At 34.9% G+C, this 16,525-nt stretch overlaps 1 protein-coding gene across 2 annotated transcripts in view; it reads left to right on the forward strand.

The window, feature by feature from the left end:
- The window catches only part of KLHL4 (kelch like family member 4), a 55,975-nt gene that overhangs the window by 20,517 nt on the left and 18,933 nt on the right, over nt 1-16,525 (forward strand). For both annotated transcript variants that reach the window (XM_032982742.2, XM_032982741.2), the window contains exons 2-3: nt 14,033-14,206; nt 14,665-14,801. In XM_032982742.2, the coding sequence (XP_032838633.1) occupies nt 14,064-14,206; nt 14,665-14,801 (280 nt within the window). In that variant the 5' untranslated portion in view covers nt 14,033-14,063. The remainder of the gene's footprint in view (nt 1-14,032; nt 14,207-14,664; nt 14,802-16,525) is intronic.

A 16,525-nucleotide genomic window follows, 5' to 3' on the forward strand; every position in this document is an offset into this window, starting at 1 on the left:
AGTAAAAAAATTAATGAAATCAGCTATGTGAATTATAACCCATGTGCAGGGTAGACCTGCAAATACATAAGGATGCAGAATCACATTTTAGAGATGTGTACATGCAGTCACATAATAGGTATATAGTCTTCTGAGTATGCTGCACACTCAGGAAGCAGCATTTGAGATTTTTATTACTGGACCATATGGTATGTCAGGAACCACTATTTTGAGTACTAAACTTCTAAGGCCTCACAGTTTTACTTAAAATTTAACAATGATTTGTAGTTTGAATCCTCCTCAACAAAATTTAAAAAAACAAAAACAAAAACAAAAAACAACAAACAAACAAACCCAGAAAATGTTTTTTTAAGAAAATGCTTTCTTAGAAAGCTAAAAATGAAGCCTCTCTATGAATGTGCTATTGAAGTCACCCCATACAGTGTCATTAAAGGCACTTGACTTCTGTTTATTCAATAAACCAAAAAGATACTTGCTGATAAAGAAGAAAATAAATAAATACTCTGAAAAAAAATATGGTGTTCTACAGTTTGAATTATTTTTATAATGAATATCTATTGATCTAAACAAACAGTAGTAACTGTACAACTAAAACTTGCCAGTATTGCCTATTTGTGAACCGTACTGTTATTTACACATCAGATGGTAAGGTAAGAAAGAGATAGCGGGTTAGAGATTTGTAGGGTCTTATCACTACCAAAATAGGCTTAGGCTAGGTAGGAAAGAGGCAGAAAGGGACTCTTGCTATAGAGTAATTTGATTGCAGTAATAAAACCCATCAGCCATTTTGGACATCACAACTACAGCTTTCTACAGAAAGTTCTCTCTGTCTTGTCCAGTACACTGGAGAACTTTGTGCTTCTTTTCTGGGTCATGAAGTATAATTGAAAACGTATGTAAACACTGAACTATGATTATATCAAGAGTTTTAAAGCAAACATACATAAATACTTTCTAGAAGAATACTTTGTAAAAAGCACCTAAAGATTGAAATGCTTGTTCTGAGTCATGATTTTTATGACTGTCTCACAGAGGACGGAAGATTGCCTCCAGTCTATCCATCTGGTCATTCAGTTTACAGAAAACTACATGTAAATCCAGAAATTCTCTCCTGTGCCATTACTTATACCCCCTCGCCTCCTCCTTCTACATGCAAGTGCAGTGGCTTAGGATGGACTTTTGATCTTTCTGTCTGAGATGCTTAACATAGTAAAATCATCCAGCAGTACAGCCAACTCAATCTCTTGGTATATCTTGTCATAGTGGATTTACAAGCAATGTAAGAGTTTCTTGGGAAGTTACGGCATTGTGATCACACAGGTGCCAGACTGTTCAATCAGAATGCAATCAAGCAGTGAGAAGAGCATAGTAAGGAACAAGGTTGTAAATCAGGACTAATTTTTTGTCTTGTTTTGTTTTGTTTTTTCATTCACTTAAAAAATCCCAAATTAATCTATGAAAGAAATTTAGAGTGGTTTGGTGTTATAATACACCAATGAAGTTGCTCAGCATGAAGATCCCATGGGATGCTACAAAACAGTAGAGCTCATATGTGCCTCTTACTTCCTCATTCAGTATGTAGCTCAATTATTAGTTAGCTGTTTAAAGTTTTCTTATACTTTTTCACTTTGAGTTACAGTGAATTCAAACCAGAACTTAACACAACTAGTAGAAAAAAGTCAGGACTTGAAGGACAGTTTGGCCTGTTCATTGGAGCAATAAAGCTTTGATATGTTTACTAGCAAGCTACTGAGCTTTTATTCTTCGTCTGGAATCTGGTATTATTTCTGTGTATATTTTAAAGAATACATGAGGTTGATAGCTTATCTTTGAATTTTCACAAGTTGTTTTCTTTTAAGTCTCTACAGTTCCTAAAGTATCCTTTGTTGTTCCCCGTATGTCAAGCCATTAATTGAAAAGGCTGTTATTTCACATTGAATGGTTACTGCTGTGACATTTTGTAAATCAAGTGATGGTAAAACCCACAAATTTTTACTTTTTCTAATAAGTAGCTTTTGACCATAACCATATTTTTAAATTATTTTGAAGAATAACATAGCTTTTATGTGAAATTTCTAGACTCCTAATGATCTCATCTGTTACTTTTTTATTCTATAAACTGTTACTGATGTCTTTTTGGTTTTACTACACCCCAACCACTCTCCCTCAAGTGCAAGACCAATTTCTAATATGGATTATTTGGAGGAAAGACTTGCAACATATTGCGGTCTGTGCACTCATGGCAAGATATAAAGGTAAAACCCCAGCAAAAAAGGGTCCTGACCCAAAATCAACATAAATATAATTTCAGTTTTACCTGTTCAATTTAATATATCAAATTTCACATTGAACTTTGAGGGAACATCAATTTTATTCAATAAAGAGGTCTTCAGCAGACAGCGTCTAGCAAAAGGTGAGCAGGAAAGGATGACCTACCCTTAAAACTTTTGATTAGCTCTCTTTTTGCTGGTGGAAACATGGTGAGCAGGAACACAGTAAAATATATGTCATGATATTGCAGAAAGATTAAACAACTAATAGCAGTTTTCTACAGTCACAAGAGAAAGCTGTGTGAGAAACTGTACAACTTCCCAACAGAGAAGCTAGATCATAATAATTTCCAGAGAGAGGAGTGTTGATGCTTTCAGGACAACCTTAAAACATTTAGATGGTAGCAGATCAGTGTTTATATTAATATACTTGAAGCCTTTTTACTCTCCAACCGAAATCCTCATTAAGTATGTTATTACCACTTTCCAGTTTTTTAAGTTACCAGGAGTCATAGGTTCATAAAATCACGATAAGGTTTCTCAGAAGGTTTCTAGCCCAATCCCTGCTCAAAGCCAGGTCAGCTGTGAGATCAGCTCAGGTTGCTCTGGGCTTTATCCAGTCAGTTCCCGAAAACCTCTAAGGATGAAGACTACACAACCTGGTGAATAGTCTTAATGCATATTTTGTGGCATATTTTCACTGAAACAATACAGGTTGCAAGCAACCTAATTAATCAATTTCTTCTTCAGGAGGTGGAAAACAAATCTAAGGGAAGATTTGTTTTTTCTTTTAAGATTAGATATGATAGTATATTATCACATCCTTCATTTAGTTATTGTTATATTACAACCTCAGCAAAAGTTGTAATACATAATTTATTGAATAAACATGATTAAATTGCTCTGTTATTTTTTGCAAGATCACATTATAATGTGATTTTGGCTTCCTCCAGTCTACAATAGTGATTAATACAAGCACTCCAGGAAAAAATCTGCCATAATAATACTATATGCAATACTTTCTACAGTTCATACCAGTTCCACTTGTACTTTTCAGCCTTTCTGTATTTTTATTTTGATTTCATATACTACTTTTATTTAGATTTCATTTTTTTATTCCAATTCAATTACAGTGAGTTGACACTGACACAAACCCTGGCTTGTTGGAGCAGTCATTACTATTATCTGCCAGGATAAATGCCAAGTTACCACCAATGGCATCAAGAGCACAGGTTTCCTTAAGACATATTGTCAGAAATAGAGTTAAATAAAAGTGGACCTAATAGCCTATCTGTAAAGGTTGTAAAGACAATTCTCTTTCTATCTTACAAAGTTGCTATGGACTCATGAATAGAGGTTTCCTCAATAAGCCATTATGGTAAGTTGCTATCACAAAAACCTACTTTTCGGAGCAAGCATACTAGATGTTCAGTGGACATTAATTTCTGACATTAGCAAAAATGCATATAATAATTAATACTAAGATATTTATCAGATATTTAAAAAGTGAAAATCAGTGACCAAGGATAAGAGCAGGAGATAAAGCACAGTAGTCTACATAATTTATAACATTAACAATTCCTTCCAGTATATGTAGAAAGGTATTCAGTGTGTGCTGGCTTTATTGTATAGACTTGAAAGAAAATCCACTCAATTGAGCCAGATATGAATACAGCAGGCTAAATTATTTTAATATCTTTCTAGACCTAGGTTTGAGTTATGTTTTCTGACACAGAAAACCAGAAGATAACAACTAGCTGGAGAATGCTTTGGTATCAGGATATCTATATCTATGAACACATAGAAATATTTGGTTATAACAGAGGGAAACACTCTCAGGGTATAATTACCCAATTAAGGAAAGGGAAGAATTGACCACAGATAAAATATGTAGCTAACAAAACCTTATAGAATAGAAAACTTCAGTATACCTCTCAAGTGTGCTTTCTATCTGTGAGGCTGACCATACCTTTATACACATTCTCTCTCACTCTTTTCTAATAAATCTGTAATTATGACGGGCACACTGGCTAAATAGGTTAAAAATCACACTTTTTTTTTTTTTTTTTTTTTTCCATTGTAATAGTGTTTGGACTTGGCTAAGGTATCCAGCAGATCAACGGAGTCATGTGAGGAGATACTTTGGAAGAAGTCTGTAGAACTTTACATGGCTGGGGAAGTGACATGTATAGTGAAGTGAATTTTAAAGTGGTGCCTTCAGCTGAAGTGACATGTATAGTGAAGTGAATTTTAAAGTGGTGTCTTCAGCTGAAGAGGGGATTTTCACATTTTCCCGTTTAAGTGAAACATAAGTCTTGTCATTGCTTAGTTAGACTCTAAACAGATAAAAGTAGAAAAGGAAAACATGCAAAAAATAAATGGTCAAGGCAAGCACATGAATAGAGTTTCTTTGCCTTTGATGAAGTACAAAAAAGAAGTGAGAAACATGTATTGAGGTACTATGGTAATGGCTTGAGTTTTCATAAATCAAGATGTCTTTTAAAATCTCACAGCTGTATCTGTATCCAATTAGCTGCAAAGCTCACATTACAGGGGCAAGGATAGTTGCTATTGAGACTGTTACTTTTTGGCTCTTCAAAATTCTGTTCACTGGAGATGGAACCACCTCACATTCATTTTTTTCCTATGCTTATATCTCCCAAGCTCCGCTTTGTTCCACTTTTGTCAACCATAGTGAAAGGGGATAGCATAAAGTAGGTCTTCACTTCTTCCCCACAATATCTCCATCAGGAGTCTTTCTAAAAGGTGTTTAATGAAGTGAGAAACATGGACTTAATTAGTTTCATCTGGCAATAGTCATGCTTGGACTTAAAGCAAACTTTTCTTGCCATTGGTTTGTATTTTGTTTTATATGTCCTCTAAATAAAAATACCACAAGCTCATGTCCATTTAGTCATTACTTTTCATTTTGTGCATTTTGACAGCTTGAGATAGTGCTATATCAAGCTTTCTGGTCACATCATTTTTTGTTATTTAGAAAGATGCTATTAAATTATCTAACAATATTATCACTAGCTACAAGAAAGTTAAGCAAGAAGTAGTCAGCTGCACTGATTCTCTTCCCTCACGACTTTTAATTTCCCTCCAACATAATCATGTAATATAAACATTAGATTAGAAATCACACATGGCAGTGATGACGTCAGAATGCTTCTTGTACTGTTGGAGTCTGTGTTAATCAAGACAACAAAGTATTCCTCATAGTTTACATTATATCACGTCCTGAATGGTAAATTTGAATGTTCAATGACTTAGTGTTGATTTTCTTGTTTATCTTAGGAAAAATTAATATTAATTAAAATAAATTTTTGTTTAAAAATTAGTTTTACAACAATATTTACCATGCCAGACATAAAATGTTACCATGCAGGGAAATACTTTCTGCAAGAAATGGTTGAAACAACACATTAATGGTTAAGCATGCCAGTTCAGAGAAAAAGATAGGCTTTTGGTTGCCATAGCAAATAATAATTTCAGGTCCATATCATCACTGGTACAAACAATGCCATGGCTAATGTCTTCAGTTTCTATGAAGCTGCTGCTTCCAACATCAGCATTTACCCTAATATTTTCTAATCAAACTTTTAAGTTAGTTCAAAACCATCCATTGATAACAGTGTATGCAAATTGATTTTATTACTGATGAACCAGTTACAGGGCAAGATTCAATTTTTGTAGTTCAATTTTTCTAATTTCCTTATCCCTATATGACATATGCTTAACTTTGTGTAGTTCTCAAGGCAGTTATAAAGGAATGGCGTGCAGACTTTACATCTGATTAATTCTGAACTAATTTTCAGCAGTTACTTGTAATCTCAAAATATCTACTTTAAAACTTTCTATCTGTGAATACTAAGATGATAGCTTTTATATACATGCAAACAAGGTAAAAAGTGAACTCAAGCACTGTTTATGATCTGAGAAAAGATGCACGTGGGTATTTGAGATAAGTAGCCCCCACTACAGTTAGCATGATCAGAACAAAGGTCAATTTTAAGATGGTAATATGCATACTCCTATCTTTTTATCTGAAATGTTTCACTTAGTTATTATTCTTTATTACATAATGTAAATTAATACAGTGTTGACTCTCCTGGAGGATAATCTTGAATGGTGATTTAAGATTTAGATTTATCCAGTCCGGTCCAATTTAAATGACTTGTCTGAGACACTCACTTCATCATAGAATATAGACATATATCTATTATAATAAAACAATCATGGACATACAGGCTGTGTGGTCTCCAGAATGAATAGGTGTTGCTAGAGCTCAAATTTTTAAGAAAGTATCTCATGCTATGGAAATAAGTGTCCTTAAGTCATGCCATTATAATATTTATGGTAAAGTTTAATAATCAGATTAGTTGGAATTGGGAAGAGAATCATTATTTAAATTGAAAACTCTTGCTATGTTACAAATTCTAACACTAACAGGTTACTGTGATAAAGTCCCTAGTTATACTGTGTAATCCAATGGCCACCAAATTTCTGAAGAACTGCTGACTTTTGCTCCTACAGTCCTTTTAGTGAATTCAACAATTTACACTGGCTCACTAGAAACCTTTGTCCAGCCTATGAATATCACACTTTGGACATCTGTCTCAGAGCTGTGGATTTTACACCCAATAAAGCTGCACTACCACCCAAGTCCTTTTGATAAGGCACTGTGGGCCACTGTCTGCAAAGCCACAGAGGCCAGTAGGACTTGCTCCATGGCCTTTCTCAACTTATCATTCTGACTTAAGTGGAGGCTAGCTGACTCCTTATTTAACATCTCTTGAAATATGTGAGTGGGTCTGCAATAAATTGCTGAGTTATTTTCAGAACTGAGACCCAAAACTCAGGAACAAAATCCCATAGATGATGACTCTTGAAGAGGCATTTATATAATAGAGAAATTTTAAATGTTTGTCTTCAGTAGTTAAACAAAAATGATTCACATAGTACAACAGTGCAACCAGGGAAGATCTGGACCAGATCTTACTGTTCTTTTACACAGTAATAGATTACAGAAACTACTTTCTGTGTACATAGAAATATCCCGTTTCTTAATTACCTGTATAAATCAAATTGCACCTGTAAAACCACCATAGACACAAGATGCCAGTAAAGGAACGCATGACGCTTTCAACAAACTTTCTCCCTAGCAGCAAAAGATCAATAACTGCAGGAGTACACATGCTAATAAGATCAATCTGCACTGCAGTGAGCCTGGAAAATAATTTTATAATTAACCTCTTCTGTTAACAAAATAAATATGAGATTTCCAAAGGAAAACAGCTTACTGGAGAGAATGTTTGGATCTACCCCTCTTTGTAATATGAAATCATGATGTGGCCACAGGTGACATAAAGCATAAAGGGCTGTACAGTGCTCAGGGGCTTTGCAGTTTGGTTGCAGCCTCTGTTTCCCAGTAGAATTACCCCACCAAATATGTGCTTTCTACTCACAGAAAAATTCAAAATATGATAACTCAAATTTATCCTGATATGAATCATAATGACATTCATCTGTATATTATCATGTCTGGGGGGAAGAACAAAACCCAAAGCAGCTACAGTATTTTCAGTGGTATGCTGAAGTTCCTGTGTTTAATGATATGCACACTTATACTTGTAATCCCAAAAGGGAAAAGTTATTTTAACTAACTCCAACTGAGAAAACTGACAGGTTTATGTTAATACCAGCAATAAAAAATTATTAAAAATAGGCAGTTTCAAGAACTCCAAGATCTAAAGGAACTGTCAGTATGGACATTCAATTTAGATAGAAGCCACAGTCTGTCCGTTAACTTAAATAATTATATGTTTCAACTGCTTATTTCTTCATTTGCTACATAATTTTCTGTCATTGTTACTACCTCATGTTTATATTACTACCTCAGCAGTCATCAACACATAGTACAATTTTCCATACTCTTTTGGATCAATGTTTTTTACCCATAACCTAAAAACTTCAACACAATCTTTATCTGCTATTTTACAAAGAATAAATAATAAAGGAGACAATTGCAGTAGAAACTTTAAGGCACAGGTTGGGACAGTTACTGGTGCGGTATAATTATATCAGCAAGCAATTGGTACAGGTGCATCAACTTTATAATTATTTTATCTGTGTTCAGAAATGGCTTCCCAATTGAAATATTTTTCTTATTTCTCAGCCAACTGATGTGGCTTGTCTCTAACAGATGCTACGGTCCTACTATTTCACGTAGGAAAACAGCATTTCTGTCTCCAACCCATGACATTGTCCAACAGACAGAAGTTCAGAGCTGAAACATCGGCATAGGAGAGTCTGCCTATGTGGGAGCTGACCGCAGTTTTCTCGAATAAGCAGAAACAAATGAGAGGAAAAAAAAAAAAAATGATGAGTTGCATTGTAAATATTGCTGCACAAAAAAACTGAATTGATGAAGGTGCAGTTTTGTCTCATGCCTTGTCACCGCTAGAGCACACTGAGTGCACCACAGAGCTGAAGTCACATTGGTGCTTTCAGCTATGATAAAGTCATTTGGATGTCTACTGTCTAACTGGTATCAGGTTTGCTGCTGATGGCTGGTATGATTTACAGTGCAGAGGTGCAGTGATCCAAAATCAAAATCCGTAAGTAACGCTGATAACTGAAATGTTACTTGAGTAACTGAATTTCACAAATATCATAACAGCTTAAATAGGTACATTCAACAAATATCCAAAAGAGAAGCAGTCACCATAAAAATAGAAAAAATAGCTTTATCAAGAACAACAAAATTAAAATACTGTATTCCACCACTTGGTTTTCATGCATTATGCTTCTAAGCTTCCTTATCATCAGGTTTACTTTCTGGTTTTTGGCTATAGGCACACTTAATGAGGCACTTTAAGAACATACTGAATTTTAAAAAAGACATGGCAAATAAATGGCATCTATATTTTATCATGTTCTGTTTAAATAATGAGGAAAATGGAATTTATTCTTTATATACTGAGTAATGAAGAGTGCTGTGCTGATTAATGAAGAGTAAATTATGAAGACAGGAAATAATTTTAACATAATTCAGAAATTTAAAAAATTGTAGGCCTGGAATGAATCACAAAACTCATCACATCAATTCTGACCAAAGAAAAGATGAAATTTTACCTCCACAACATTTTTGAGTCACAGCTTGTTTGGGGTCCAGTAAAATCTAACTGTTACCTCAACCGTCATTTCTTAGCCTGTGTTTCATTCAGGTAATTACTGACACGCAAGTGTGAGCAGGTCTTTGAAAAGTAAAAATTTGCCTAAATTTCAATAAGGACAAGGGTAAAGGTGGCTTTCTGAATTTATACTCTGTTCCCAAGAAGTTTGTGACTCGCTATTATATATTGATGTAACAATTAAATGCTGTTTCTCTGTAGTAAAAATACATCAGAAGCAGAATTTGCCTGGAACACATTCAGAATGTTGTCTGCCTTTGAAAGTGAATCCCTCATAAATTTCAAGTGTAGTTATACAAGTTATTCATATCTTTTATATTTATTACACTTAAAATATGCCATCCTATCATGATTTTGAAAATATCTCAGAAGTTGTCCAAAAGTCAATATGACTTCTGATAATTCATGTTTTTCTGCCAGTAATCTTTGTTACCTTGTAAAAAAAAAGATAAATAAATTGTTATGACATGATTTGGTCTGAACAGCCATGCTGGCTGGTATTTACCTCCTGGTTATCATCTAGACACTTAATGCTTTTTGATTATTTTTTCAAGTTTTCTGTTTATATTGTCTGTTTCAAAAATTCATGTTTCTTTCTAAAAAATGGTACCATAATTTCACTATCCTTCACCATTCCTTACAGGATAATTCTGAAATTATTTCACTTGGCTCTCTACCAAAGATGAAATTCATAGAGCTCAACTACTTTGGAATCATTTAAATAGATTTATTTATTCTCTCTCTAGACTAATCAATGTTCTTAAGCCATTATTAATAATGCTAGGGGTACTAACACAACTCAGCATCCTAGTGAACGCTAACGCAAAGATGACATTAAGCAGTTTGGGTTTCTGATTCTTTAGAACAGTCTGTTGATAATTTTCCCTCCTGACTGAGTAGAAAACTAAATCCTTGGTCATCATAGAGCTAATGCACTTTTGGAAACTTTTATTACTCAATATTCAGGTTTTGTTTGTTCAAATTTGTATGCATTTTATAGAAAATAAATATTTCTTCATCTTCTACAAGCTTCCTGAGTAGGTTCACGTTAATCTTGAGTTCTTTTAATGTGCTGTTTTTAACCCATACCACACAGAACAAGATATGACAGGTACACATTCATACCAGCACAGTTGCAGCTAGTTTCCCTATCTTTGTATTACAGTCCACAACATCCTCTATTATAATTCAACATAAAGGCATCAGACTCAAAGATATTTTTACTGGCTCATTTTTTAAAAATACTTTAATCTCTGTCTTTAATTCACTGATCCCCAATACTATATTCTGAAGGTCAGTATTTGAGTTCTCTGCAGTGGCAGTCTTACACTAAGGAAAAAATATAAACATTTACCTTTGAATTTATTTTTTCTCTTCCATAATATAACATAGCCAGCATTTTGAAACAGCTGATGAAGATAAACCAGCAATTATAATATTAGTATTAACAAAGTTAATGGAACACTTTTTTTTTGCTTCCAGTATTTTTCAGGCTCTGAAGACCTTAGTCTTTGAAATAATTAATGATGTTAGTGTTATTTCTGTTGTAGTTAAAGGTCACTCTACAAAATATGTGAAAACAGTACCCAGGACTGAAGGAAATTATTGGACTTTAAGACCCTTTCTAAATATTTGCAGCTCAAAAATGATTGCTCTACCCACAAATACATACACACTATGGGAAATTATTTATTTCAAGAAACTAGTACTGTGCATTTGCAATAGAGATGGTTGAGTATGATCTTAGTGGATTTCTGCAAACATCAAGGATAAGTGCAATGGAATACATACCTAAATATAATACTTAGAGTGGATATAATGAATCTGAAAAAAGATATTTCTGAAAAAATAATTTCTGGAAAATGTTAAAGAAAGCTTAAGAGGTAAATAGCAAAACATGAATGTTACAGAGGATAAATTTGGCAACAAGTAGCTGATGCAAAACTAATGAGCATATAATCCAATTTTGCAGCTTCTTCATTTTCAATGAAGCACTGAAGGAAAACAAATAAAAAAATATAGTCATTAAACTCAATGGAACAAATTAATTTCTGTAAGAAGTAAACTACAATACACATTATAGGTGAACCTGATTTGCCCCTTAAAAATATATATATATAAGAAAATGCATTTGAAATTGTAATAAAGAGCTTCAAAAGGAAGCTAGAGAGTTTATTGCACTGACTTGGTATATACTAATGGGTTTGGAATTAGTAGTATAATCTGAGATTGCCCAGACAGAAACACACATGCAGATACTGTGCACATGCGCAGTGCACCTGAGGATTTCAGCTGCATCGGGTCTGCTGTTTCTCAGGGGATGCATACATACACCTCAGGGCTGACATACCTCAGTTATACCAGAAATAGTGTGTCTCTGAGACCTTAAATGACCTTACATATCCAGTGAGTATGGCAGAGCCAGGCCTGAATGAATGCATTGAACTCTGGTACATCTGAAAGGCATCAAATACACTGGGGATCTTGAAGGTTCCAGTGCCTAAAGATGCTATATTCCAAGTGAGCTGTGGTACATCTATAAATACAGTACAGAAATCCTGAAAACTTCATAATGATAGGTTTTCAGATGGAAAGAAGAGATATGCCTGGAAAAACCTAGACACACAATAACCATGCCAACTGTGATTTTGTTCTATGCCATTCTGAAAAGCACTGATGTACAGTCACTTTCTTGTATTGCAGAGGGGATGGAAAACTCTACTGTGTTTCAGTTCAATATTACATTATAATTTGATTTCTAATTATTTCCCTTGAATTCTGATTAACTATTAATGAGGTATGATCTTTGAAAATGTATGATCTAACTTATGTCTATTTTCTGATAATATTACTGATTGAACCTGATTTACTAATTTTTATTTTTATATTTTCTGAACTAGATGTTCAATTGTGAATGCAATCCAATATTCTGCTGAATGTAATATGTTAATTTCATGAAAAGATTTTCTCTCTCCTAATAATTTATGAATATGTATTAACAGTATGAAAGACAACCAGTAAATTTAGTCAACCAGCTGCCATTATTTGCTAGCTGGGCTTGGAAATTTAAAAACCAGGTGCTTTACATTTTAATAATATGCTAAACTGAGAAAATGTTTTCTAAAAAAATCTGTAATTAAAATAGTGTTGAAGATTGCAGCATTTTCAAGATATGACATACAAATATGTCAACAAATGCATTACTATTTCACCAAAAACAGATGAACATAAAAATAAATATTTTTCTAAGAAAAAAACAAAAAGGTGTTTCAATCTGCAACACAACCCACGTTAAAAGACAGTAAGTAACGATACCTTAAAAAACAGTATGGGTATTTATAATTGAGACAGCTAACAGAATTCTGTAGTGGGAGGAATACATTTATACTGTACATTTCCATGAAAAGGCAGATAAATCAATTTGTCTTTATTATTTGCATTTAGATTCTAAAGGCTTGATATAATGTACTGATTTCATTAGCTTTTAGTTTGGTAATCTGTCCAGAATTATATGGTCCTTCTCAAATTGTCCTCTGATTCATTCCTATTTTGTAATGTAATTTAATGTACAAAGTATGAAGAGAAAGAGAAATCAGACCTAAAACCATGTAATATCCAAAATTTCATACCACTAGATATTCTAGATATTAGTATTACAGGAAAATAGTTTGGGGTTGGTTGGTTGTTTTTTGGTTTTGTTTTTTTTTTTTTTTTTTTTTTTATGTATTCTACTTGTGAATGATCAGGAGGCTGCATTTATCATGTCAATGCTGTCCAAATAGTGCATCATTGACAGAAACCTGATCGGAAGTAGAAAACTCAGTATCACTATTTACTACAGTTAACCGGTGTAAACTACAGTTTATGTGCAGCCTTATAAAAGAAAACTTGCAGATACCAAACAGGAAAAAATGGAAGAGGCATGATAAGACCAGGATCAAAAGAGTTTTAGAATTTTAAACATTAAGGACATAGTCCTGTTGGAAGTCGTCCAGAGAAGGCCAAGAAGATGCTCGGGGGCTGGAGCACCTCCCCTATGGGGACAGGCTGAGAGAGTTGGGGGGGTTCAGCCTGGAGAAGAGAAGGCTCCGGGGAGACCTTAGAGTGGCCTTCCAGTGCTTAAAGGGGGGACTGGGAAGGTGGGGAGGGACCCTTTATCGGGGGGGGGGGGGGGGGGGGGGGGGGAGTGTGGGTGGGGTGGGGTGGGGGTAGGATGAGGGGTAATGGTTTTAAACCGAAGGAGGGGAGATTTAGATGAGATGTAAGGCAGAAATCCCTCCCTGTGCGGGGGGTGAGGCGCTGGCCCAGGGTGCCCAGAGCAGCTGTGGCTGCCCCCTCCCTGGAAGGGTTCAAGGCCAGGTTGGACGGGGCTGGGAGCACCCTGGGCTGGGGGAAGGGGGCCCTGCCTGGGGCAGGGGGGGTGGCACTGGATGGGCTTTAAGGTCCCTTCCAACCCAAACCAGACTCTATGATTTCTGTATAGCCATTTGAACAAAAATTATACGAAAAAAGTAATCAGCATTTAAAATGCTACATTCATCACACTGCCGTTCTTCCTTGCAGGCTGTCAACAACTAGCAGCTCACTGCTTGGAATGAACACCAATGGCTCAGATGAGTATTTCCAGTCTACAAACCATGCAGAGCAAACTTTCCGCAAAATGGAAAATTATCTGCAGCAGAAGCAGCTGTGTGATGTTCTTCTTATAGTTGGAGACCAAAAGATCCCAGCTCACAGGTACATTTTCCAGTATCATTTACATGGCTTCAAAACTTGAAATTTCTAAATATTAGGTCCATTTATGCCTAATCTGTTTAGTTATGAATGAACAATTACTGTAATTAGGACAACAACTAAGAATGGAACAAAATGATGTGATCAACGTTTCATATTCCGTATTTCAAGTAGAATGAATTTCAAACATGAACCATTGATATTATCTATATTCCCTTCTTGCTGCTGTCAAACTATAGCAAAATCAGTAAAGAAAATCTGCCCAAACAAGCACTATGGGAGAAAATTTATTACTAGTTACCCTTTTTTCTTTATTTCTCACTGCAATAAGATTTGATTCCTATGCTACAGATAATGTTCCTATTGCATACACAATTTATTATATGGTAATACTGAATTTCAGGCTTGCGATTGAGATTATGAAGTAATCTTCAGTCTTCCTAAAATGCTTTTATTTCAAGGTTGGTTCTCAGTGCAGTGTCTGATTATTTTGCTGCAATGTTTACTAATGATGTGCGTGAAGCAAAACAAGAGGAGATCAAGATGGAGGGAGTAGACCCTGATGCTCTGAAAGCTTTGGTACACTATGCCTACACAGGTAATTCTTCCTCCATTACCCATATCATTGCTGTAAAGGAAGAAAAAATCTCTTCAATGCATACATAACTGTCACTTCCATTCCCTACTATTATATAAATCATGCATATGTGATGTAAACCTTTCTCTAGAGAGGATGAACAAATATTACTGTTTAGTTGTTCTAGAAGATGTGCAGAAAAATTAACATATAAATTCATATTGGATGTCTGTCTAACTAGATACAACTTATTGCAGGGATTTTAATGAGAGAAGAACATATTTTGCCTGTTGCCCACCTCATGTAGTGACACAGAAGAGTGTACTATGAACCTTCCTGTCATGGGTAGTTATAGAAATGTTCTGCCTGGGCAGCAGTTATTTGGCTCACTTGAGGCTCTTGAGTAGAAAAAAATCAGAGGAAAACAGGAATATGATCACACCTATAACATCTTTTACCATGAGAAAGTGCAACCACATTCTGAGAAAAGTTTACTTAGTTTCTCTTGAAAAATTATAATTTTATCTCAATGTAATTAAATATTTATTTTAATACCAGAATGTGCTACATTTAGATCTTTTTCCCTAATTTATTTTCTCCCATTTTTAACATTTACCCCTGTGTTGCTGAATCCCAAACAGTTGAACCAAATAGCTAGAAAGACCAAGTCAGAGAACTGTGAAATCCCTTTCATCTGCTCTATAGTGAACAGGGAATAATGCTGCAGAACATGACTGCTATGTTAATATATATTACAATTAAAAACATCCAGATCATTAAAACCTATGGTGACCCTGGAAATCTGCACATTCTGGTATGTGGCAAGCCTCTCAATGCAGATGAAAGCTGCTCTAGTCAGACGGGTGAAAGGGAAACCCTTTTTCCCCTACCATGCTGTAGAGTTCTGTGACAAAAAAAAAAAAAATGCCCAAATCTCGAAAGGAGAAAATTACTCCCTCAGGAGGTAACAACAGAAAAACAACTTTCTGAATTTATGAACATTTGCTCATGAACTGATCCATCTTGTCAGCTAACCACTACCATCAATAACATTCACTAGATCATTGTCATCTATGTCCCACACAGGACACTGCTTGTTTGCTTTTGAATTAAATAACATAGTTTCAATAATGAGACGGGGTGGTTGGAAGATGTATCACAGGTATATATTGGTAGTTTTGTAGTATTTTAATTGGGCTTAACATTTTTTTTTTTTTAAAAAAAGATCAAAGTAGACCAAAACCCCCATTATATTCACCATATTGGCAATAGCATAAATGTTAAAAATAGGAGACTTCTTCACTTACTAGGTCAGGCACTTCATAAATCTGGACTGTTGCATAAACAGAGTAATCTTAAGAAGGTTAAGCAATCTGCAACCCAGATGGGAAACATAAGTTTCTATACTCAGCCCCGTTTGTGGGTACAAACAAGGGGATAAATACAGGGGGCGAGAGAGAATGCTGCAAAACATCTGTAATGAAGCTATATTGTAGCACTGAATTAGCATATATAACCCAAGGAAATAGACAAGTACAAGAGCAAAGAAGCCGGGTGGTGGGCTGTTCATTATCCACATATATCTCAAAATCATCCCACTTGATTAAATATAATCTTTCAGTTTACTTAATGAAAAAACACATGAAAGAACATATATGACTACAAAAGCAAATGCCAGACTATGAAATAGTATAGGTTTGCCTGTGAAATCAGAATTCCCTCTTTGCTTTGAGGCATTTTATTGC

Source organism: Tyto alba, unplaced genomic scaffold, assembly GCF_018691265.1.
Source record: "Tyto alba isolate M040663 unplaced genomic scaffold, T.alba_DEE_v4.0 Super-Scaffold_5, whole genome shotgun sequence".
NCBI lineage: Eukaryota > Metazoa > Chordata > Aves > Strigiformes > Tytonidae > Tyto > Tyto alba.